General features: G+C 45.4%; 2 protein-coding genes across 9 annotated transcripts; both read left to right on the forward strand.

Moving 5' to 3' along the window:
* The first annotated feature begins 556 nt into the window (after positions 1–556).
* si:ch73-345f18.3 (uncharacterized) lies at positions 557–2,539 on the forward strand. 3 transcript variants are annotated; one of them, XM_060043588.1, is made up of 4 exons: positions 557–693; positions 978–1,059; positions 1,194–1,415; positions 1,633–2,539. In XM_060043588.1, the coding sequence occupies exons 1-4, from the start codon at positions 643–645 to the stop codon at positions 2,028–2,030; spliced, it is 753 nt and encodes a 250-aa protein (XP_059899571.1). In that variant the 5' UTR covers positions 557–642; the 3' UTR covers positions 2,031–2,539. The 3 variants fall into 3 exon arrangements, with proteins under 3 accessions (XP_059899571.1, XP_059899573.1, XP_059899572.1); XM_060043590.1 differs by having other exon boundaries at positions 560–693; positions 1,003–1,059; XM_060043589.1 differs by lacking the exon at positions 557–693 and adding an exon at positions 720–835.
* A 563-nt stretch (positions 2,540–3,102) lies between these two features.
* Positions 3,103–23,952, forward strand: hycc1 (hyccin PI4KA lipid kinase complex subunit 1). Of its 6 annotated transcripts, none has more exons than XM_060043587.1 (12): positions 3,104–3,281; positions 9,703–9,784; positions 10,273–10,374; positions 10,782–10,961; positions 13,183–13,263; positions 13,382–13,497; positions 13,756–13,851; positions 15,675–15,791; positions 15,992–16,079; positions 17,988–18,150; positions 19,271–19,605; positions 21,638–21,778. In XM_060043587.1, exons 2-11 carry the CDS (start codon positions 9,734–9,736, stop codon positions 19,567–19,569), a joined length of 1,293 nt encoding a protein of 430 aa, XP_059899570.1. In that variant the 5' UTR covers positions 3,104–3,281; positions 9,703–9,733; the 3' UTR covers positions 19,570–19,605; positions 21,638–21,778. The 6 variants fall into 6 exon arrangements, with proteins under 6 accessions (XP_059899565.1, XP_059899570.1, XP_059899569.1 ...); XM_060043586.1 differs by having other exon boundaries at positions 3,105–3,281; positions 19,271–19,614; positions 21,638–21,779; XM_060043584.1 differs by lacking the exons at positions 3,104–3,281; positions 19,271–19,605 and adding exons at positions 5,319–5,724; positions 7,730–7,857 and having other exon boundaries at positions 21,638–23,952.
* Positions 23,953–25,230: the final 1,278 nt, after the last annotated feature.

Raw genomic sequence — 25,230 nt, forward strand, 5'->3', positions numbered from 1 at the left:
AGACTAGCAGAGCTAACGTTGATGCTATGGCAGATAAGGGTCCTCTGCAGTCCTCACCAGACCATCGTTGAACTGGTGTCAGAGATGGTGTTCAACGGATCTCTGACACTGTTTGTTTTAATTGTATTATCCAGTTGTTTTCAAAGATGATGTGTGTGTTGAATTATTTGTATTAAGATGTATTGATTTTTTTCTCTTGTTCCTTATTGGTTTTGTGTCATCTTCTTCTGTGGTTGTAGTTTTAAATAAATACACGATTGCCCTCTCGCGGGCACAAGGTGAACTGACAGTCAACTTTCGGTACAGATCGCGCTGTGTTCGTGACACAGACCCTGTTCAGAGGATCTGTTCGGGCCAGCCATGAACCTATTGGGGCTAACAGGTTTGTACCAATTTGATCAAACTAATGATTGCTGTTTGGGGTTGAGGCAAGCAGGAAAATTGCATAGGGTTATATTGTGATTGTCTCTTTCCATTGCTCCACCCCTCGTTGCACCTGTTTAAACTTTTTAAACTTTACACTAAAAATCCAGGAAGAAAATCGAAATAAATCCCATGACGCTGACGTCATGAGGAATGCAGGGCAAACACAAATGAGCAGAGAAATGATTGACCCGGCGACCACACAGCCCAGAGAGAAACATGGCTTCTCTGTGTTGCTGTTGCTTCTCTGGGGAAAACGCCGATGACGAGGTATGAGTTTGCGAGGAACCAAGGGGAACCGATTATTATTATAATCTGTATATCCAGGCCTACCAAGACCTACCCATCCGTTACGCACTTCTGAAATAATGCACAATGTTGGGCGCTGTTAACAGGCAAACGATTTTATGAGGTACAACGTCATGAACTTCACCAAACAGGTATTCCTTATTTGCGGCTACATCTAGGATCAATCATTATTGTATTGCCATTGAAGAAGTCTAGTAATTGTTTAGAAATTAATAAATGCAGCTCATGTACCCCTGCCAACACAGAGGCGTCCGTTGCTTCAACCTGCAGCATCCACACAATTTACCACGACTGAATCCGCCAGACAGAACCGGCCAGCCCCCTCTGGTAGGTCGACCTATGTCGAAGAAACTGTAAAATATTGTACTACATTCAATGCTAATAATATCTCCCATCCTATCGCTGTTTCCCTGCCTCGGTCTCTCCCTCTCACCTGTGTTGCTGTGTGTCAACTAAAATAGGGGACACAGCTACGACACACGGCGGTAGACTGGAGATGAGGAGGGTCGGCCTGTCAGAGTTGGACCAGAGGTTCTCTGACGTTGCGGAGACCTTTAACGAGCAGCGGGAACACTACGAGGCCCTGGCACGATGCGTCGCCCACCTGCGGCAGTCCTACGGCTGTAGCCATGACAACACACTTCTTCTCTCCGATTGCGTGAATAAGATCAGAGATGTGCACGGTCTGCATGCACTTCAAGAGGACACGCACACACACACACATACACACCAACACACGCACACACACACCTCTTAAGCTGCCGCATAACTGACGCGCGTAATTGATATGACCCCTGACTCGACCCAAACACAAGTTTCAATGTTCTTACCTTGAAGACAAAGTGAGCGGTAAACCCAGAGTTTATGGTAAATGTCGATTTTTTTTTTTGCTGCATGTAGACCTACACTACAGGATCAGCCTCCAGATGAAGGGCTATGACTTCCACCTGTCTGCGGCCCCGGTGGAGTCTGCGGAGGTCCGGGATAACGAGCCACCCCCTCAACGCCTGCTGTCGGCCCAGGACGAGCTGAGGGCCGTGTCTCAGGCCGCAAAGATGACCGTCTCGCTGGGGACCAAGCTCCAGGAGCTGATTGGTTGGCTGCTCCGGAGCGAGGAAAAGCTGGCCGGCCAGGTGGCCAAAGCGGCGCCCAACTACCAGGAGCGGAGGCGGCTGGAGGAGAACCTGCAGGCCTGCTTGAGGGAGATGAGGAGGGGGAAGGAGCTATCGGTGGGATACAAACAGAGAGCTGGGGAGGTCCTCAATGAGGCTGCTCAGCTAGCCGGAGTGGAGCCTTAGTGGTTTATTCAAGTGCACGTTGCAAAGACACACACTTTCACAAGCACACACATAAATATCCATAGAAAAACACACACAAACACACACCAATGGACATACACGTGCACATACACAAGCATTCACACATACTGTATGCAAATACAATTTATGCTTTACATTGAGATTCATGCACAATACACACACACTCCAACTAGAAGGCTTCAGCCATGACAACTGTGAACAGTGCCATTTATTATTTCTAATGCAATAATAGTTTAATATAAATTATGTCAAGTTTTCCTATGTCAAGTTCAACAGAAGGGGGCATTGTATCCTTATATTTTACACTGTCCTATTTGGATTTGCTCTCATAAGTAAGGACATTATCCAATGTTAAATGGCATTTATTACTAATGTGTGTGTATGTGTGTGTGTATATATATATATATATATATATATATATATATATATTGTACAGCTTAATGTGCCCAGTAAATTCATATTAAATGAAAGACTTAATTCCTTGTGAATCTTTGCACGGTTTTCAAATAAGGTGTCTCCAATACAGAGGGAATTTGAATTGTTGGAATATTAATGACATTTGAAGTTGGAGCTCAAACTTTCCGAACGGGGATGTAGTAGGAGACTCTTACTGAGCTGAAAACTACATTTGGTCTTGTATAAAACCCATGTATGTAGCATCTTACGTCCTACCTTCATCTCATATGAAAACATGAAAAACATCTATTTGAGAACCATTATCCTAGACTGTCATTCAAATCTGAAATACAGTCCTATATCGAGCAAGGTAGCCGAATCTTTCTAAATGGTGGCCAAATCGTATGTCCTCTATATTATTTCACTAGCAAGCCCTTTTAAAAATCACTACATTTTAAATCGGTTTAAGGCGAATAATTTATTAATGGTATCTTTCATAGTTAACTTTGTGCTGTCAAACAGCATTACTGGAGGCTACAACTTACCCTGATGGTGGAAATTATGAACATGCAGCCCTATCCATCGTTTCATTGGTGCGCATTCCTGGGGGCGCGGCTGTCCTTCTATGGACCGCATAGACATTGGCTTAGGCGTCTGCCACTCAACATAGTCTCCCCGACTTCAAGGTAGTCTGAGTGGAGAAAGTAATGAAGATGGAGCAGTTTGATGTTGTTCAATTATTAAGGGTATTTATTGTGTAGGTGACTCTAGATACGAGTCTGATCGGATCCGTAGAGGACTACGACCCCTCCGAATCGGACAGATAGCATGCACGTAAGTAAACAAGTTCACAGACTACTTAATAAAGCGATGTGTGAAGGATAGCTAGCTAGCTAATCTTAAAGCGATCAGATTGACAGCTGGAAATCATTGTGCCAGTGAGAGGCTGCATCGACAGAGAATGTTATGGTGCTGCCTGTGATTGAGCAATGGACCGAGAAATTGCACCAAGTGGAAACGGAGAGTCTGCCTGCACCGAGAGGTTAACCCCCGCGGTTCACCATAGAAATACCAGCCTCAGTGAAGGTTCCATAAAGACCAAAGTAGCTGGTGACCTGTGTCTACCTGCGACCTGTAAGATCTATTCATTAACAGTATAATATATACCGACATGGAAGGAACGACCTCTGCTGTCTATGGGAAAAGCTTGCAAAAATCTTGCAGTGCCACATTTTCTAGCACCATTGTAATAATTGGCCCCTAGCCCTGACTGACAGGCTGTCGACTGTGTGATCAACAGAGAGCAATTTTGTACTTGGCTTTGCCCTGTTGTTGGGTGTGTGTGTTATTTGTCGTTTAGGAGTTGATCCCTCGATTGAAACTTGTTCCACGTTGTTTTCCATACCAGTCTTCTGAGCATTGTAATTACTTGGCCGGGGTTTTATAATAACCATCATGTGATGTTAGCTTTTTTCGTTTTACCATTCGAAACCGTTGCCACGAGTTTCCTCTGATGCAGAGCCCTAGGACGACACCACATTTTTTGTTTCATGCTGGTTTTTTGCTGAAAGGACATATTAATGCATTTAGTGCTGTTTCTACCTTTTACGAGTACTTCAGACTGTGTGTGTGTGTGTGTGTGTGTGTGTGTGCGCGCGCATCCCGTGACCATGTACAGTATATCTGGCTATATGTCTTTCTTAAAGTGGCCTTCTCTGATTTCTTTGTTCTCTTTAAGCCGAGTTGGCCAAAGAGCACCAAGCTATCGATGGGGCTGCTGTCATCACGCATCACAGATGTAGAAGGCACTCATGCAAACAGCACTAGAGTACACTGGTTCACAGCCTGTTGCGATGCCATCCATTCATTCAATTACAAAAAGTCTGCAACATGTCAACTAAACAATTGGAAAATTCACATAGTTGAAGAATCACTGTACATTTTTGGGGAAAATTGGGCAATTAATATTTGCAGCAAAGCATCATGAGATGGTAGCGTAAGTCTGGGATATAAATAGGAAAGGCCTGGTGCTAGGTCTCCAGAGGATTTGTTTGGAACCTAGATAATTATCTGCACAGCAGGGGGTGAAATGGAACCCTGCGGTGGTCGACATTAATTGCTGCATGTCACTAGAGAGAGAGCGATTGTCTTAAGGAGGGATGGGGGAGAACTTGACACTCAGAGAGGGGAGGGGTTAAGGGGAAGACGCGAGCTGAAGTTATAAATCACAAGTATTTACCGCTGATCCCATAAGGCTCTCTGGCGGAGGGAGGTGGGAGCAGGGGGAGGCATGGATGGGGAGAATGACTGGCTCGGGCCGCAGGAAGTGTACGCTACTATAAGAGGATTCCGCCCTCGCTCGCTCTTCCTGACGCATGCACGCGCATACACACCCACGCACACTGGAGACACAAAACACAGACTCCCTTGAGAGGTGTGTGTGTGTGTGTGTGTGTGTGTGTGTGTGTGTGTGTGTGTGTGTGTGTGTGTGTGTGTGTGTGTGTGTGTGTGTGTGTGTGTGTGTGTGTGTATAATCAGGGAACACCCTGATTATAAGCTAAACACATCCGCTCTCATGCTGTGGGGGGGAACATGGTGGGAGGCAGTGATGACAACACAAAAACTGAAGGAAGGGAAACTTGACATGACAGGATTGGGGATCATTGGGTTAGGGAAGCAACTTGCAAGACCCAAAAAGAGGAGTTCACTTTGTGCAAAGAAACAAGGAGCATTTTACACTGGGGCCTCGGCTCGTTGGACTTGTTATTATGAAGAGTGGCTGTTGGGGAGCCCGGTTTTACAAAAGCTTGTGAGTAATGATGGGTGGGTCCGGGTCGGGTCTGGTTATTCCTGCGCTTGAGTCAGCCCTGGCATCATCTTGACATGTAATAATGGTTTAATATGTTCTTATGTATGATAGCTGCCAGTGCCCGGGGCCTCGGGCAGCTATCAGCTCGAGGCTTAATAAAGGTGGATATTAAAGGGTGCACGTGTATGTGGTTCTCACATCCTGTACCACAAGAGAAAGAAAAGCAGCAATCTAGCTGCCGTAACCTTCTCGAATGCTTTCTTTCCCCTGGTCTAGCTCTCGATACCATTGGTCCATTCACTTCCTGACTGGAAGTAGAAAAAGGGGCTTGGACTTCGTAAGCGTATGCAACCGGAAGTTAAGTCATTGTTGACTGGAGGAGTGTTTGGGTGTGTATGCGTTATTCTCTCATACCAGATGGTTTTACTTGCTCGGGACTGAATTCCCTCAACTGACTCGACAAGTTAGGTAAGATCTTGGGTAAGAAGTTTCTACAGGAAGGAGTTGATAGAGATAGTTCAGGTCTTTAAATGTTTATAAGCATGAATGGAGTAATGCCCCGGCTGTGTTATCTGTGTTTGAGACTTTGTTTCATCCTGCCAGGTGTGTCCTTATGATATGAACTTTGGAGGTTAACCTCTCATAGGATCTAGTCTTGGATAATGTCTTTATTCTTATTGTTTTTGTCTCCTAGCTGATCTGTTGATATATATATATATATAAAAAAAAATGTAACCCTACCCTACATTTGATGAATTGTAAGTTTGTTTATACCTAGCCGGTATGTGTAATTTGTTGTACTGCTTCTAACTCTGCCTGTTCCATGGTATTCGTAAAAAACCAACCAAGTAAACATGGTCATTTTTATGGGGGATTATCAGATAGTTTTTGATACACATGTCTGAAATTTGACCACGGTGAGATCATTTTGAGAGTGTGTTTTGGATTGGAGGAATGTCAGTGGGAATGGGTTGACAAGAGAGCTAGCTCACAGGAACAGGTTTTGTGAAACTGCAGGGCAGGCGGCGTTGCACAACCCAACTCAACAAAATCGTCCCTCTGCGCCGAATAGTGGGCACTGCTGCTACATCAATATGTTGTGCTGTTCAAACTGTACGTGTGAGACTCTGTACTACCCGCTAGGTGCAAAAGGGTTGATATCATCGTGTGTGTGTGTGTGTGTGTGTGTGTGTGTGTGTGTGTGTGTGTGTGTGTGTGTGTGTGTGTGTGTGTGTGTGTGTGTGTGTGTGTGTGTGTGTGTGTGTGTGTGTGTGTGTGTGTGTGTGTGTGTGTGTGCTTCTTACTAAAGTTAAGCAATTGAATCAGTTTGCCTGTTTGATTCATTATATGTACTTGCATGATTCGTGCAATATCTGCGTTGTAACTTCAGGGTTAAAAGCACTTATTGTAAGGCGCTTTTGAACTGTAATTTAATATGTTGCTGCCCTAGTCCCCGCTCCACTTGCGGTCTTGGCAGCATTGAAGTCTCTGTTTATCAACGCCATCCAACCCTGTCTCATTCCTCTTCGAATTACCCAGAAACCCTCACCCCTGTCGACCACTATTATCTCCTCATCCATCACACCGCGGCTGTCTACCTTGATAGGGATCTCTCTCTGTTAATCGTTGGTCTCCATCCCTCCTTCACGGATTTCTTCCATCCCATCCAGCTCACCTTCACAAAATCCATCCTCTGTCCCCTGGATCAGAGTTGAGACAGGCCGCATCTGCTCAGTGCATGTGTATTGTGTACCAGATTTGGCATGTGCACGCCGTGCCAGGCTAATTGTGAGCTTAATGGGAGACGCACATCTGATGCGTTTTCATGAGAGACTATGTGGTCACACAGCCTTATTGGATCTTCTTCCCCTTTCATTGTTATATAGTCCATATAGAGCTGGAGAGGAAGTTTGGCTGACTGCCCTGACGTTGCAATAATTGTCAATGCCTCAGAGTTCTCTATTTCTGAATGCGTTAGTTTTTTTCCACAAATTGCCACAAGTCCAGATCCAGCCCCTCTCACCAAAGGGGATTTGGGGCTTCATCTGAGTCCAGTTTGCGTGTGTTCACTTTTGTGTGACAGTCACAAGAGACATTCCCTTCCTCATTTTGGACCGCAGGCTCCGTTTGCGTGGAAGCTGGATGTATATGTTGTGCACTACATGCATGGCTCGATATTTTCAGAAAATAACTCCAGAATGGAAAGGCTGGCTTTGAGCTTTGGATAAAAACAATCACAATGCCCTTGCGTTCAGCCCACTAGAGCAGCAGGGGCCGTAGGCAAACACATGCTGCTTTTTTTTTGGAGGTTTTCCTCAAAATGTGCTTGCGTTTGAAAAAGGTGTGTGTGTGTGTGTGTGTGTGTGTGTGTGTGTGTGTGTGTGTGTGTGTGTGTGTGTGTGTGTGTGTGTGTGTGTGTGTGTGTGTGTGTGTGTGTGTGTGTGTGTGTGTGTGTGTGTGTGTGTGGAAGCAGTAGCCAGCCTGAGTCATCGGCTCTCTTTCACCAAAGCTCTTTCTGCTGAACCGAGTCCTTCCACCACCAGGCAGCCATTAAGATCCAGACCTGCCTGGTGCCATACCCTACTCCATGCGCATCCTAAAGTAAATGCCCTCCAAACAACCACACTCCACACACTCCACAAACTAAACCGACACTCGGGGACAAAGTGTTGACTAATATGGAGATAATTCTGCAGTGGACATGGATTACCTGAGTCCCTCTTTACCCGGCGTTGCCAATTCCATCAGTATTGAGGTTGGGCCTATAAATACACTGAGTGAGGCTGTGGGACACGATGCATAGGAGAAGCGGATTTATTGGATGTGTGGTGGATTATGAAGTGGATATGAGGGTCTCCAGCGACAATGGATGAGTATTGTACATTTACAAAAGGCCCTGAGGCAGGAAACAAGAGGCAGGATACCATGGAGACGACATCAATAATAGCAGGGTGAAAACGATTGGCCCCAAGGAGTCGAGCAGCATATCATACTGAATCTGGCTGCTGTTATTGTGCCAGGCTTTTGTGTGTATCGCTGTCGATTCACAAGGAAGTAGGTCTATACTAACTAGTCTGGGAACATATTTGTTTTTTGTGTTGGAATGACAAAAAAGTCTCCTTAGAAGGCCATGTTATTGTTTTTGGAAAGCAGGTGTGTGTGTGTTCGGGGGGGGGGGGGGGTTAAACTCCCAGCACGTCTTGAAGACGAAGAATCACAAGAACTTCTTGGACTCCTTAAATTCTTGAGTCACTACAGCCTGTATTCATGGTTCTGTTATGACACACCGGTTTTTTTCTGGTCTTGTTCCCCATCTGTCATTAACCCACACACACTACACACTACACACCAAACACACGCAGCCTCTGGTTCCCAAACATGGACTTTTTGATAGCGCTGCTTAGATTCTTTCGCCAGCAGTCTCCAAACAAACGAAGACAGACAGACAGACAGACAGGCAGGCAGGCAGGCAGGCAGGCTGGCTGGCTGGCTGGCTGGCTGGCTGGCTGGCTGGCTGGCTGGCTGGCTGGCTGGCTGGCTGGCTGGCTGGCTGGCTGGCTGGCTGGCTGGCTGGCTGGCTGGCTGGCTGGCTGGCTGGCTGGCTGGCTGGCTGGCTGGCTGGCTGGCTGGCTGGCTGGCTGGCTGGCTGGCTGGAAACAGAATCTGCTATGGTCTTGCTTGCTTTTCCTCGGGATAGCCGTATCGCCAGGGTAACGAACCAAACAGATGTTGGCACACAGTGTGGTAGGGGTCAAAGGACCAATGTCGGAAGATGGACACACACAGGCTGATGGAGAGCAGCAGTCAAATTGCTCCTTCAGATTGCCTTTCCTTAAAGGACAAAATGTTGATTGTGTTAATAATCCTTGTAGAATGAAGCTCTTTCTTGTTTGGGGGGGGGGGGGGGTTCCATCAAGTCACCAGCACTCAATGCAAACCCTGCCCCCCCTACACCGCCTACACTCAATCATATACGCATGGACTCCCGCCTCCTTCATCCTGTACTGTGTCTGTGGTAGTTTTAAAATATACCCTGCGTTGCCAGGATACGACTGTTTGTCACAAGTTGTTTGTCTGCGTGCTCATCGGGAGCTGGAGGGCTGGCGGTCTGGTTCCATACGGGCAAACCGTGATGGTGAGGCTCTGTCCACCGCTCCCAGCAGGACAGGGGGACTGAGGCTGCATGACTCAACGCGGGGAAGAGCATTTTTAAACCACATAATATCCATCGCGATTGCCACAACGATGCATGGCTTATCGGTTGGAGGCTGTAGTTCTGCATGATTAAGTGTGTGTGTGTGTGTGTGTGTGTGTGTGTGTGTGTGTGTGTGTGTGTGTGTGTGTGTGTGTGTGTGTGTGTGTGTGTGTGTGTGTGTGTGTGTGTGTGTGTGTGTGTGTGTGTGTGTGTGTGTGTTTGAACAAATTATTATTCTCTTTCTCCCTCAGGTAGATGCAGCCCCGCTGCAGATGAGGAAGCATGCTGGCTATGGACCAAGGAGTGGTGGAGGAATGGCTGTCCGAATATAAGGTGTGTGTGTGTGTGTCTGTGTGCAAAGGCATCCTTGGTAACCGTATTTGGCAGACAGACTTAGCCACACACACCCCTGGGTGGCTACAATCAGTGCACACCATCTGTCTGAGGCATGCACACTCAGTAAAAGACCCAAGACTTGATCAGGGTTTTTAATTCCAGAATAGTGCTAAACTGCATCATCGATATGTGAGTGACTCTAGTCCATTAGAGAGAGTCTGTCCTTGAGTTGGGGAGAGAAGATGCTCTGTTGATCTCTCTGGGATCTCCTTAATGGCCCCTTTGGGGTGGATATTACAATGAGTATAATTTCTCAATGCTCCCTCAGCAGTTTGTTTACGTGTGTTTACGTGTGTGTGTGTGTGTGTGTGTGTGTGTGTGTGTGTGTGTGTGTGTGTGTGTGTGTGTGTGTGTGTGTGTGTGTGTGTGTGTGTGTGTGTGTGTGTGTGTGTGTGTGTGTGTGTGTGTGTGTGTGGTTGTTTCAGACGCTGCCTGACAATGCTGTGTCCAACTATGCCGCATCATTGAAAGACAAAGGAGCACTGGTTCCTGCACTTTATAAAGTCATCCGGGAGAACTACAGCGACGTACGCACTCACGCATGTACACACAAACACACACACTCACCCAACCACAATCCTTATTGAGGTTGTAAAAACAATAGAGCCACAATATCAGGACACAGCTTTGATTCCTCCCTTTGTCCAGAAGTGGTTCAAGTTAAACACATTGGGTTATTCATACCGATGTAATCCTTTCCCTTGAATACATCACATCATTTGTCAGCAACACAAGCGTCAAGTCGGTTGAGCTCAGTTGTAAGTGTGTGTGTGTGTGTGTGTGTGTGTGTGTGTGTGTGTGTGTGTGTGTGTGTGTGTGTGTGTGTGTGTGTGTGTGTGTGTGTGTGTGTGTGTGTGTGTGTGTGTGTGTGTGTGTGTGTGTGTGTGTGTGTGTGTGTGTGTGTGTGTGTGTGCGTCCTCTACCCCGGGCCCAGTTGCTGGAGCCCGTGTGCCACCAGCTGTTTGAGTTCTACCGGAGCGGAGAGCCCCGGCTGCAGCGCTTCACCCTGCAGTTCCTCCCGGAGCTGCTGTGGAGCCTGCTGTCGGCCAGCTCAGCCAGGGACCCGCACACCTCAGGCTGCATCGAGGCCCTGCTGCTGGGCATCTACAACCTGGTAGGCCGGCCGGCCGGGCGTGAGGGAGCCTTGTTTTTTATGTATTCATCCGTGTTGGGTTTCTTAAGGGACTAAACTTGGGAAAACACACTTTGACGCGCATAGTTAAAATAGTTCAGTCCCCCTTCTTGGCAGTGGTGGGCTGTCAGGGCCAGCAAGGCCTTCTCTGCTGGCCTAAACACTATCAGAATCACTGACTTATGTTTTATTATATTTTTTCCATGAATATGTATTAAATTATTTCCAATAGTCTATTCTCTTCATTTCATAGCTTTTCTCTTGGTTGCGCCGCTTCCACTAGTGTATATTTATGTTAGAGCTTTTATCCAATCATATTTCAGCCCTCATGTGTTGCCAGGGTCAAAGAAATCTGCCTTGACGCCTTCAGAATCGATAGTGCTGGCGTCTGTAGCTTAAAGTAAGTGGCAATGACGCTGTTGGCCCTCAGATTTCGAGTGTGCAACACGAGGCCATCTGGAAGGCGTCCAGTGACGTCGGCATTTTCACGTCCTTGGATTGGATGGTCAGAGAGGCACTAGTCAGAGCCAGCAAAGCATCGATAGCTACCGGCACAAACTAAAATGAAGCGAATAATAAATAAATAAATAAATAAATAAAGCGATTCCCTGTAGCGAATTAAATACACACACACACACACACACACACACACACACACACACACTGTAATATTGATGGTTTCTATAGCCGTGGAGTCATAATGATGGCATTAAGAGGTGGATTAGTTCATGATGGACACCAGTGAAGGCCTAGGTGGGAAATGCACGGCCCGCCACTGCTTCTTGGTATGTGTTTGATAATTAATTCTTTCTCTTCATAAACACGTACTGGTACCAGTGACGTGATGACCTTAAATTGGTGTGCGCAATTGTGGTAAACAAAGTATTAACTCCAAAGCTCACTCTCGCTCTCTCTTCAAATGCCAAAAAAACTAACAGGGCAATGAAATCACATATAATAATAATAATAATAATAATGATACATTTCATTTAGAGGCGCCTTTCAAGACACCCAAGGTCACCTAAGGTCACATATGACCACTACTATTGCCTCCTAATTCGAGTAGGGTCCAGCTGCAGCCCCGGAGAACAACACCCTGGCGTGACGACAACAACCCAGGCGCGACGGAAGTACTCTGGTGTGACGGAAGTGATTTATCTTTTAAACCTTTTTTTACACACTGCTATCAGAAACCAAAGATCAACCATGGAAGTGAGACTGTCAATATGCTTAAAATATTGAGTAATATTCATGTTAAAGCCGTTTCGTGATTTCTTTACTTTTCGCTAAAATTGAATATAATAATACCGTGCCCTTTTTGAAAATTGTGCTGCACTTCGTTCATAGAAGTAAAAGAGTTAACACGAATATAACTCAATATATTAAGCATATTGACAGTCTCACAAATAAATCACTTCCGTCACACCAGAGTACTTCCGTCACGCCTGGGTTGTTGTCACGCCAGGGTGTTGTTCTCCGGGCTGCAGCTGGATACTATTGCCTAATTCCTGGTGAACACGCCCTCCACCTAAAGTGAGAGCGTAGTTAGCCAATCAAGAATAGAATAAAGGAAACGTGGGTATGCGGCTCACACACACAGGTACTGGGAGTCAGAAAAAGACACTACTTGCTTTTGTAATGACCTGTACCAAAATAATGGATGCGTAAATAAAACATTCCATAAAGCAAGCCGCTTTGGATAAAAACTTCTGATAAGTAGTAAAGTCAAATATTAGAATCCCTCTTGGGTAAGGATGTTATAAAAGTGAGTATCAAGATGATGTAACCTTTTATTCAATAAATAGCACATCTGAGAATAAGGAGATGTAGAAGATGGAGTTGTTCACCTCTACAATTGCCTCAGCATATCGGAGTAGGTCAGCTGTCACGTCTCATAGCCGGCTGGCCTCCCTTATTCTACTTGACATTAACTAGCACAGTGGGAAGCCCACCCCCCCCCATAGAAATACATTCATGGATGCACGCACACACATGAATATACCCACATGCACACACAAGCTTGCCCACGTATAAACAAGCATGCACACGTGTTACACCCTAGACCCAGAGGCATACACACTGGGTCACGCCAGCGAGCAGCGTAAGAGGAGGTTAATTTAACACCATTCATTTCAGAGCCTTTCTGTCAGCATTCTAGGGTCCATCTGCTAAGCACAGGTCTGGTGGTTTGTTTCTTTTGCAGGAAATTGTCGATAAAGATGGACAGAGTAAAGTGTTGTCCTTTACCGTCCCTTCGCTCTCAAAGCCGTCAGTGTATCATGAGGTCTCACACACACACACACAAACTCACTCACTCACTCACTCACATATATTATGTGTACTTAAAGACCCACATTTTAAATTAGGGTTTTAAAATGTTTCTGTTTGTTCCCTCCTTATAGCCTTCAACTATTGGCTCCATGGCCCTGACGGAAGGTGCTCTGGCCAATCACGGGCTTAGCAGGGTGGCGTACAGCGGGCCACACATCCAACGAGAGACCTTTACCGCTCAGAACAGGTAAAGGCTTCAATGTTCCTCCACCAGGGTGAAAGCCCCTGGTGGTAATTACTGTGTAATTATATGTTAATTACAAAGTATTTATTATGTAACCAAAATATACCATTACGTACATGACGTTTTAATATAAATTCTGGATGTTTATAGTGTAATTAAATGGCACTATTTGGATATATTTGGATTGTTTTCCACTTGAAAGACACTGACTGTGTGTGTGCGTGCGTGCATTTGTGTTTGTGTGTGTGTGTGCTGTTTAAGGTTTGAGGTGTTGACCTTTCTCCTGCTGTGCTACAACGCTGCTCTCAGCTACATGACCCCTTCCTCTCTCCAGGCTCTCTGCCAGCTCAGCTCTCGGTAAAACCCTCACACACACTAACACACACACACATCCATTCTATTTTCATGGGAATATAGTCATGTAGTGTGTATGGTGGATCAGGGACTACTTCCCATGTCAATATAAAGGGCTCATCTAGGGTCATGAAAACACAACAAGTCCTATTTGTTCGGGATTGTACACAAATTAAACAATACTGAATATTATGTTCCATTTCTGCCGAGCCTGTTCCGCTAGTTGCCATCCAATTATACACACTGCACTTTTTTAGATTAAGGGAATTTATATTAAAATGCTTTTAATGGACCTGTTTTGTAGAAGTCCTACATCTAATTGAATATTTGAGGTCTTTCAATACAGTTAGGGATGTAACGGTATGAAAATCTTACCTCACGGTTATTGTGACCAAAATTATCCCGGTTTTCGGTATTATCGCGGTATTTTAAAAGTGTGTTCAATATGTTCAGAAAGCGCTGATAGGCCTACGCAAACTGAAATAGTTTAAAAAAGTGGAACAGTGTTTATTATATTTATTTACATATTATATTATCAATAGTGCAACTTTTAACATCAAAGGAACAAGGGTTAAGCATGTAAACATTTTATTGGTCAGGGCCATTTACTGTAGTGCAGGTTTAATCCAAACATTCAAGACATAACGAACAATATGTAAACAAATCAAAGAAACACCACATGTCTTATTAAATACTTATTTTCTTTTATTAAAATGTAAAACTGTACACATGAACACTGTACAAGTAAACTTTTAAAAAAATAGTGCATTGTGCATTTACAATAAATAGCCACTATAAACAAATTACAAAAATAACTACTACAATCATATGTAATAAAATCCAAATGTTCAAAAATAAAAATAATATGTAAACAAATCAATGGAACGGAACTGATTGTATACTTATTCTATAGTGCATTATGCATTTAAAATAAATAGCCACTATAAACAAATTACAAAAATAGTAGTTTAAGGCATTAAATAAATTTAAGGCAAATAGAAGTTTAAGGCATTTTTTATGCCTTCATCTAGCTGTCAATAAGGCCTTGTTTTCACCGTTTCACTGTCTCATCGTGAATGAAAGTTTAGCTGTTTAGCTTAGAATATTAGCTGTTAGCAAGCAGCTAAATGCCTTCTTAATACATAGCCTACGCTGGCGGTGGGCGCTGCACTTGGACTCTTGCACTTTAGACAGACGGATCATTGCATTCTCCCTCAACCTGAAGTCCCACCACACCATGCATTTCAGCTAAAATGTCAACGTTAACTTACCTTGCATTGGCTATACAGTTGTGGGTGATGGTAACGGAGATGAGTCATGAGATTCGACGTATTGTTGCCTTTAGCAGAAACTTTTTTCGTGCACGTTCTGCAGGCAGGGCGTGCTGAAATTAACTCTCTCGGCATTCTTATGATACCCAAAATATGCCCATACTTCAGACTTAGTCGTCTTAGACGGCTGATTGATGTCTTGAGCGCTGTCGTCTCCTCCTTCCGCCATGATTCAGACTTCAAGAAACTTAAAAACATTATGTTGTAGGCTACACAGTGAGCCTGCGCGGCAACTTCAGGAGACTCGGATGAAGCGCTGAGAAGGATTTAAGCACACGGTTTCCACACTGCGGGCGCGGTTATCCACCTAGATAATAATTGTATTTGAAATGCAAACGGTAATTGTTAATGACAATTTTTTATCGGGGTTTATCGCTACACCGGTAACCGTTACATCCCTAAATACAGTGTAATCAACATGTCCATATACATGCTAACCCAGAGCGAAGTAAGAGCCTTTTTAAATGTACCTCATTTTGATTGGATGACTGCCAGGGTCTGTATATGCGGTTACCCACGGCAACAGCTGCGGCGCTACAAAGGCATCAGCTCAAGACTGACCGTCACGTCCGAGTTCCTGGTCCAGCTCATCACAGGGATTCACTACGCCTTGTGGGTGGAACTCACTCACTCACTCGCTCGCTCGCTCACTCACTCACTCACTCACTCACTCACTCACTCACTCACTCACTCACTCACTCACTCACTCACACACTCACACACTCACACACTCACACACTCACACACTCACACACTCTCACACACTCAGGTAATCTGTTCACTCCAATATAAATGTATTTGTGGTTCTGCAGGTGTAACGGAGATGTAGAGGTGGGTTCCAAAGCCCTCGATGACGTTCTGTACCGGGCTCAGTTAGAACTCTTCCCAGAAGCTTTGCTGGTGAGTGCCAATCCATTTTTTTTTTATTGTTATCTGTTGTCCCACTATGTATGTGTATGTGTGTAGCCATGCATGCAATGCATTGATTGGTTTCTCGCGTGTGTGTTGGTCGGATACCGTGGGCCCTATGTAATCCCTGGAGATTATTTGCATGCCCTCTACTTGGTTTCCGCTCAACCCTAATCCTGGAGTGCCTGGGAGCAGGAGGCTTGACCCTAAGACTGTACCGTAGAGCCGCGGCCCACAGGTCCACCACAGACGCTGGGCTGCTGGCCGTGCCATGCAGACGCCGTCCTCAGAAACATTGATACCTGGAATCAGATGACGATTTGGATTATAAATCCAAGATGGGAAATGTGTGTCAGCGCTAGGACACCTTAACTCTTTCATTTGGGCAAAAAAAATTGTTTGCACTGTTTATATCGAGATAATCCCGCTAATTAAAAAAAAAAGGGCGATATTATTTTCTTAAGGGAATGCTTTACGCCTCAGTAAACAGCAGATTAACAGATTGAGAACAATACCAATCTTATACGAATTTAAAGCCTTAGCCAGAGGTTGAACGGCCCAGTGGGTTAAAGTCTCCTAGGAATGCTAATACCAGGTGGTTGCTAAACTGTGTGCGTACATGGGTATGTGAATTTATGTACACAACAGCCACCTCACGGGGTGCGTGTTGCGTACGTATCAATAGGCATGCTGTGATGCGATTAGGATGCTCCGCTACCATCACATGTTAGGTTCCACTCGACCGCGGGATCGACGTTTGTGTTCCTCATGAGGTTTATCATTTATAGATATATCTAGTCGATTGATAGGTTCTCATTATCGAAATTTCCGGATACAACACAGCCTTAGTATTGTCTTTTGCTTCATGTCCGTCGATACCTTTTTGCTGTTGGTTTGTGTGTTGTTGTTGTTTTTTTTACACAAAACACTTTTGGGTTGAAATAGTTCTGAGAATCCCACTGATACAAATGGAAATGTTTTTGTGATTTTGTTCTTGATTTGACTCCCCAAGGCATCACGCCAGGTTACCGAACAGCAGGATAGAAATCTCCATGACTCAAGTGTTGAGGTTATCACAAAGATTTTGAGTTGAAATTGCAGTATTATTCATTGATTCATAGATCATTTTCCCCCTACCTCTGTGTAATCATGTGAGTAACCTTTAGCGGGACTCAAATTCACTGTTTGGGATCTGCAGAAGAATGATGGGGCCGGTAATTAAAGCTTGCTGTCAGCAACTCAGGGATTAATGGCAAGGCTTTGGCAAAGATTGGCATATCGTGCTCCGTCGAAGGATTTGCTTCAAGCTGCTTTGCAGCAAGGGGTAACTGTAGAAAGAGAATTGGCAGAAAAACCATCTCATATGCCTAATTTTTCTTGGCATTCAAATGCAGAGTGAAATACAGGATGGATCCAGTTCTTCACACAGCCAACAGACAGAGAAGCGCGATGCTCTCAGCCCTTATTATTTCATGAAGCGCTCCCGTATAATGATGAACAACAGACGGACATATTTGAATTCAATGTGGACCTCTGTACAAATGATACTTCGATAATATCTTGGGGCTTTTCTGAAAGTCTGTTTAATGTAAAGTTTTAGGATCTGCATTGTTATATCTTGTTATTTGGGGGTAATTTGCCCTACAAATATTTGCTGAGTGTGTGTTTACGTGTATGCATCTATCTACATGTATCTGTGTGTCTGTCTCTCATGCTTCTCTCCTCAGTAGCACCCTCCTGAAAGTGTGTGTGTGTGTGTGTGCGTGTGTGTGTGTGTGTGTGTGTGTGTGTGTGTGTGTGTGTGTGTGTGTGTGTGTGTGTGTGTGTGTGTGTGTGTGTGTGTGTGTGTGTGTGTGTGTGTGTGTGTGTGTGTGTGTGTGTGTGTGTCCGCCCTCCCAGGTGGGCAACGCCATTAAGTCGTCAATGCACTGTGCGGCGTTGAAGAGCAACAACAAGGAGGGTCCGCGCAGCATCCAGGTGGAGATCACGCCCACCGCCTCGCGGATCTCCCGCAACGCCGTCACCTCCCTCTCCATCCGGGGCCACCGCTGGAAGAGACACGGTAAGGACGGACACACAAACAGACACTGCCCTGTTGGCTAGAATGCCCTTTTGGCATTATTGTTAAATTGTTCTACATTTATTATAACAATGTATTGAAGACAAATACAACGGGGAGTTTTTGGGATGGCTCGTTCAAGATTCATGGTGTCCTCCTAATGGCGCCAGGGGAAAACATCGAAGGTGAAAGGTGAAGGATTCTGTCAGAGTTAGAGTCCGCACTGGAGACCACCTGGTGTGTCTGTGGAATAGACTTACAGTTTCCCCAGGAGAAACCAAGGGCCACATTATTTACAGTCGTAAACATAAAATCTCCAGTCTTATCTCTAATATGTTTTTTGGCATAGTTCCATCATGACTGCACAGCAGCTCACAGATTGTTGCTTCCTTAGCAACCACCCCCCCCCCCCCCCCCCCTTTCCCTTGTGTAACGATCATTGCTGCGCTCCTATTAGGGCAGTGCTGAATAAATGGTCTGCAGCCAGGGCCTTGGTTGTAAAGGCGAGCAGAGAGAAAAACAGAAGTTTAAATTACAGCCATTAGCGACCTGTCTAGAGACCTAATGCGTAGCTTTCACCCGGGGTCCCCAGCACCCTTTAAATTGTCTCATAGTGATCCAGGGTTGGTTCTCAGACCCGGGTCCCCAACCCACTCATTTACGCCCAGAGAGAGCCCTTTTGTTTTCAACAGATGGCCCATTAGTGATTCACGCGTCAGATTGAACAAGGGGCACATGGGAACATGCATGTGGTCATATTCATCGTGTCCATCTCCCCGCAAAGCATGTACTTTTGAATGTTACAGATGTGATGACTATGATTTCTATCTTTCAATTTATTTCTGCCATTACATTGATTTATTTTGTGTGTGTCTTTTTGTGTGGTTGTGTGTGCCTGTGCACATGACCATATCTTTATTTTGTGTGTGTGTGTGTGTGTGTGTGTGTGTGTGTGTGTGTGTGTGTGTGTGTGTGTGTGTGTGTGTGTGTGTGTGTGTGTGTGTGTGTGTGTGTGTGTGTGTGTGTGTGTGTCAATCCATTCATCTGTTGGTCTGTATACATGTCCATATGTGATGTCCATCCCACCCCCCCCCCCTCGCTCCCCCTCCCCCTCCCCCATCAGAGTCCCAGGAGGTGAGTGTAGACAGTGAGTCTGCCCCGGGGGGCGTGGCCATCCCCGAAATCAGTCTGACGGGCGTGAGCGGCGAGCGAATGCCCAACGGAGACTCCCTGCGGGTCCGCCCCGACGGCCGGGCCCCGTCCGACGGCGATCCGCTGGGCGCTGCCTCAGAGGTCAGCCCGGAACCCAGAGGTCACGACCTCACTGGCCGGGGTCAGGAGGTCAGGAGGCAGAAGTCTGTCAGGCGCATGGTGGAGAACGAGGGTTCAGGGATCGTCCTGGCAGGGCGGAGTCAGTACTAAGGTCCGGCCCCTGCCTCCCCTTGCCCGACTCCCAGGGTAACCACGGTAATCTTGTGTGGGGAGTGGCGTAAAGAACTGCATGTTGCCTCTGAGCACCCTCCCCTCTCCTCCCCCTCCTCCTCCTCTTTCACGCTGGGCCCATCACTCCTAAATGGCACTGCTGGGATTCTTCACCTTTTTTCTCCTCTGAATGATCCGTCCATTACTTTCATTATATTCACTCATTCTGTCTGTCCTCTTCTAATCATACTGTTGTATAGTTGTGCTTTGGACACCTATTATGATTATATAAAAGGATTAATTTCATAAATGCTTCTAAAAACCAACAGCTTAAAATGATGCACTTGCAACTTAACATAACATAAAAAAAAATTCAATAATGGGATGTCAAACTATAATTTGTCTTATGCAATTTTTTCTATCAGAAGATGAAAGTGGTTCAGTTAAGGTCCAGCTACCATTTTGTAATGGCATTCAAGGCGTTAAATCCTGAATCAGGATTTCTCCTTTTCCTGCTCTGGAATACAGACTTGTTTCATCAGGGCCACAATTGATGGATTTCCCATGATGGTGATGATGCATCGTGTCATCCATGTGATGCCAGTATCGGGCGGGGGTGTTGATTTGGATTACCAAATTAGCTTTGTGGGAGCCATTGAATCCCTCTAGAAAGGAGGTCAGATCCTTTTGAAACACGGTAGAGCATGAGAGATGAGCAACCAGGAGCCAAGGTACGTTTCTGCAGAGCAGGAAACCAGAGCTGTGATGTCACAGCGCCGTTGACCTCACACTGACCTCGTGGTCCTAAATTATGTAGAATTGAAATTCGGTAATTTTGTATTTGCGTGTATGTGTTTCTCGGTGTATCTACATGTCCTATATAACCTCAAGGTTAAGGCTGAGGCTAGCTTTCTCTGGGTTCACCAGCGTTTGCCCAGCGGTATCCAATAACAGGCTTTGTTCCATGTTCAATAGAGGACCTTGAGACTATTGAATGTGGCCACGAGTATCAATTTATTATTTTATAATGTGTTAGTTTAGTATAAGTCATATGACTTGTATTCTGAGATATTAGGTTGATTAATGCAAGACACATTTCTCACTATTGGTTGAGAGTACCTTTTTTATGCAATCTCGGAATTTGGTGTGTTGAGCTCTCGCCTTTATAATATGCCTCAACACATAACTACCGGGTTGCTATGGGAGACAGATTTGGTCCCTTTGATGAGAAGGATTACTAGCTTAAGAGGTGTGTGTGTGTGTGTGTGTGTGTGTGTGTGTGTGTGTGTGTGTGTGTGTGTGTGTGTGTGTGTGTGTGTGTGTGTGTGTGTGTGTGTGTGTGTGTGTGTGTGTGTGTGTGTGTGTGTGTGTGACTGTTAACCACTCTAGTTTTATTGTGGTTGGTGGGACTTTGGTACAGGTGTTTATGGTCATGCACACAAAGTGTGTGTACACGTTTGACTTTATGTGTGCTTGTATTTCCCCTGGGGTGGAAATTGTCTCAACTTTTAGGGGTCTCTCCAAATTGTTCTTTCCCTTTTGTAACTTTTTCCAATGCTTCTGTTTTTTTAGACACTAACCCCTACCTTCCTTACCCTGCTCTCTTGGGGTGGGGGAATCAAGCTTAGGAAAACAATCCACTGACTCCACCTCCTGGCTGTTCTTACCTAACCCTTGTGTAGCTCTGTGATGTATGCTCCGTGTCTTACGGCGATGTGGACGGAAAACAACTGTGTTTTTGCGCCACCTGCTGGAAGACAATGAAACTGACCATCTGTCACTCATCCGGTTGAGCAACGTTACGTGACGCCTCAAAAATTGCCATCACCTGCAGCTGATCTTTTTAAGATTGACGTGTCCCAGTGTAATAACCTAAATCGTATAAGGAGCCAGGTTGATTTGATGACTTATTATTATAATTGGATTTGTTCAAACGTGTGGCTGGCTGCCAGAGGCTGGTGACAGATGGTACAGTGTTTTATATCGCCCCCCCTATTCCTCTCTTTGCTGCTTATGTCTCCATGTGGATCCCTTCTCCTCGTCCTCACCTCCGCCCTCCCTCCCTCAGATGCTGTTGATCTGGGTTCCCCGGACGAGCTGATGGAGATCTCAGAGGTGGATGAAGGGGTGTGGCCGGGTCTGACGGCGCCAGGCGACGCGGCCACACCCACCATCACCATAAGCAACAGTTTCACCACGCCCAGCCTGGGGGCGCGGGCCATGAAGAAGTGCCGGCTGGCCGGGCGCACCAGCAAGGACAAGGAAGCGGGCCAGGCGCCGGGGGGGCGGGCCACCAGCGAGAGCGCCGAGCTGTCCGTCAAGCGGCTGACGCTCACCTCCAGCCAATCGGTGCCCAAGGCGGGGGCTCTGAGCAACCTGACGCGAACCGCCAGCGCCGTCTTCTCCCGCTCCTTTGAGGCCAGCAGCGCCCCGGTGCCCAACCACCTCCACCACCATCACCACCACCACCACATGCACCACGCAGGGTCAGACGCCGGCGTCCACGAGGCCGCCGCGCGCTACTCCTGCAGCATGCAGGAGGAGGGGCTGGGGTACCTGAACCCCGGGCCCAGCCACTCGCCCCTCTCCACCAGCATCAGCGTGCACCTGGGCCCCGACCTTTGAACCCCCATGACCTGCAGAGCCCCCACGCCCCTCGTACCCCATGTGACTTGTGATTTGCATCTGACCCCCGTACCAGCGACCTGGAGCTCCAAGCTATGCTAAGTGCAAATGACCACAAAGTATTGATTGGAGATCTGCTCCTGTATCACCTGCCACCATGTTCCAAGTGTCTTTCCTGTCTCCCTAAACCCCCCCCCCCCCATCTGTAGTGTTAACCCCAAAACACCCTTCTAGTCGGCTTCCATAAGCTTAGCCCCCCCCCCCCCAACTAAAGCACCCCAAAAAGGGCCAGTCCTGGGCTTGACCGATGGAGCCCGTCTGTACTTAACCAGTAGTACACCTCTTTCCCTCCTAAGGACAAAACGGTGTTCCTGCCCACTAAAGTCCTATTTTAAACGAGCCGGGACACTGGGGAACCTTATGCACATATTGCTATAAACTGTGGTTTGAGAAGATTTGTTAAATGGTGTGTGTGTGTGTGTGTGTGTGTGTGTGTGTGTGTGTGTGTGTGTGTGTGTGTGTGTGTGTGTGTGTGTGTGTGTGTGTGTGTGTGTGTGTGTGTGTGTGTGTGTGTGTGTGTGTGTGTCTTTTAACGGTTTTTAGAAAATTGGCTGCTGATTGATGTAACGATCACGTTTCTTTTGTGAAATGAAACTGTCTTTTCATGAACTTCCTCAAAGTAACTGATAGCAATAGCAATTGTTCCCAAAAGTATCCTTCCTTTAAAAAGAATCAAACCTGTGTTAACAAATCTGTGGTTCATCCTCTTCTTTAAACTTTTAAAATCAACAATTCTCCAGGTTTTCCTTTGCATTCATCAAAGTTAATGGGTATGGTTTAACATTGTTGAGCTGAAAAGAAAAGCAGCAGGAGACCAACTGATTCTTCGTGTTTACAAGTGGACAGTATTGTCATCGCCCTGTGGAAGCAATATTTATGTCCTTTCTTTTTGTACTCCTCTAGTACCTTTTCTCTGAATCGCTGTGTCCCATAGCAGAATAAAGTGTTTTACAAATGGCATTTTTTTTGATTTTGGGCAGTTGTCTGATGGATATCTTGTGTTCGATGTTGCAAAGAGTGGGGCAAAAGCATTGGATCTGAAGTACTTTTCATACTCGTACGATAAACCAAACAAATGGTACTCATTTTGAAGTTTTGAACATCCTCATTGTTGAAGGCTTAGTGACAAACAAATGTGATAATTTCCCATGCCTCCATGCCAAAGGTTCAAGAAACATGTGTGATAAGTCCTTATTCTTTAAGAACGTTATGTGTGAGGCTTTAGTCTTTTGGCCCCTTTAAGGTCATTTCCGAGAGTGGGGAATAAGAAGTTTACGAGGCAATCTTGATTCTGGTGCACTCCAAATCACACCACATCACACTCCCAATGATGGGGCTGAAGGTAAATGTTTCCTTTAGTTTCCTTTGTGTATTTGGTCACATGGCATAGTCGAATTTCCACTGCAAGGACAATGGATTCATATGCAATCCATCTGCTTGTGTGGGTGTCCTTAAACTTGTTTCTATCCAAACACACACTCCAGTGTGTTGTTCTTGATGTATTTCAGTATGTGTTCCTAGGTGTCCACATTTTGGTGGAAAAGTAATAAGTATCGTCTCATTTTCTGGAGGGAAGCATCACATTTTTACAGCTGATGGAGAAATGTTTTTTCTTGTCGTACTAAAGGTGGTTTATTTTGGCCTTCGTTTTCCTCTGAAAATAACTTGATGCTAGATTGGAATAAAGTGTGTCTATTACATTTGTGTGTTGTCGGTTTTGTTACGAGTTCTGTGAATGGGATAACTGTTCAACGGAGTCTAGGATACCTTTAATGTCCATAGGTGGCATTCAAGCAGTATCCTCAGGAATACCACTTGTCATCTTTATTTTTATAGAAACCTTGTGGAAACCCTTGCATTTACTTATCCATTGAAACTTATTCTATGGTGTGTCCGGTAGGGCACATACAATTATTTATTCAGATTTTTATGAAGGTTTACACTGACACACTTTTTTTTAAAGATAACCACTGAAGGCAATAGAACACATCTCTATTCAACAAAGCACTACACCTACAGTCTAATGGCGCGTTCTGGGTCCTGGTGATAACGAGACGCCTCGTCAGTGATGACGCTCACGTTTACGCGTGTTCCCGACAGCGGCCGTTCATGTGCACTGTGTTCGGAATCTAAAAGTTCTTCTTCAGCGCTATATATCACACCAACAACAGGATTACCGCCACCATCTGTTGGCCGTGGAACATAGGTTCCGTGTTTGTTGGTGATCAAGGAGCTCGCAAGAAAAAAATATATATATTCGTGCATACAAGCAACACCTTGATAGATATTTGGAATATCTGCAGGTTGATTCTTTTATATTGAGTAAAACTTTCTCACCGGTCTTTGACATTGTCTCGTAGTAGCACATCATTCACGTCGAGAGCAGCGAAGAGCTGTAGTTCACAAAGCGGCCTCACACAAAGACTAACATTATCAAACTTCTTAGCGAAAAGAAATTCGCGAAGGGGTGAGATCTCGTAAGTCCGCCCCTTCCGGTAGACCCCAATGGGACCTCTGAGATCGTAAAATATGAATGTGTTTCAATGGAGAGAAAGTAATTATTTTTTGGTCCCAGTCTTTATATGCCCCGGATTACACATGTTGTTTGTGGATTTAAATGATAATTATTCATGGAAAGAGTTTGACCGTTTATGTGTAGAGAAAACACAATGAGAGAGACAACACGTCTCGTATGTGACATTACGCTCCCTGCAACTGGGGTGGACAAGACCGACAATATCCCCATTGGCATTACTGAAAATCTACACATGCCCCGACTTATAATGTTTTTTCTCTGCTCAAGTGGAGCAGAGAGATCGCCATGTCTGTACAAGAGTGGTTGTGACGTATATCATTCGCGTCGAGAGCAGCGAGGGGCTGTAGTTCACAGAACGGCCTCACACAAAACCTAACATTATCAAACTTCTTCGCGAATTTATTTAGTTTTCTTTGCATGAAAAATTATAATTTAAATCC

The sequence above is a fragment of the Gadus macrocephalus genome, chromosome 22, assembly GCF_031168955.1.
Source record: "Gadus macrocephalus chromosome 22, ASM3116895v1".
Lineage (NCBI taxonomy): Eukaryota > Metazoa > Chordata > Actinopteri > Gadiformes > Gadidae > Gadus > Gadus macrocephalus.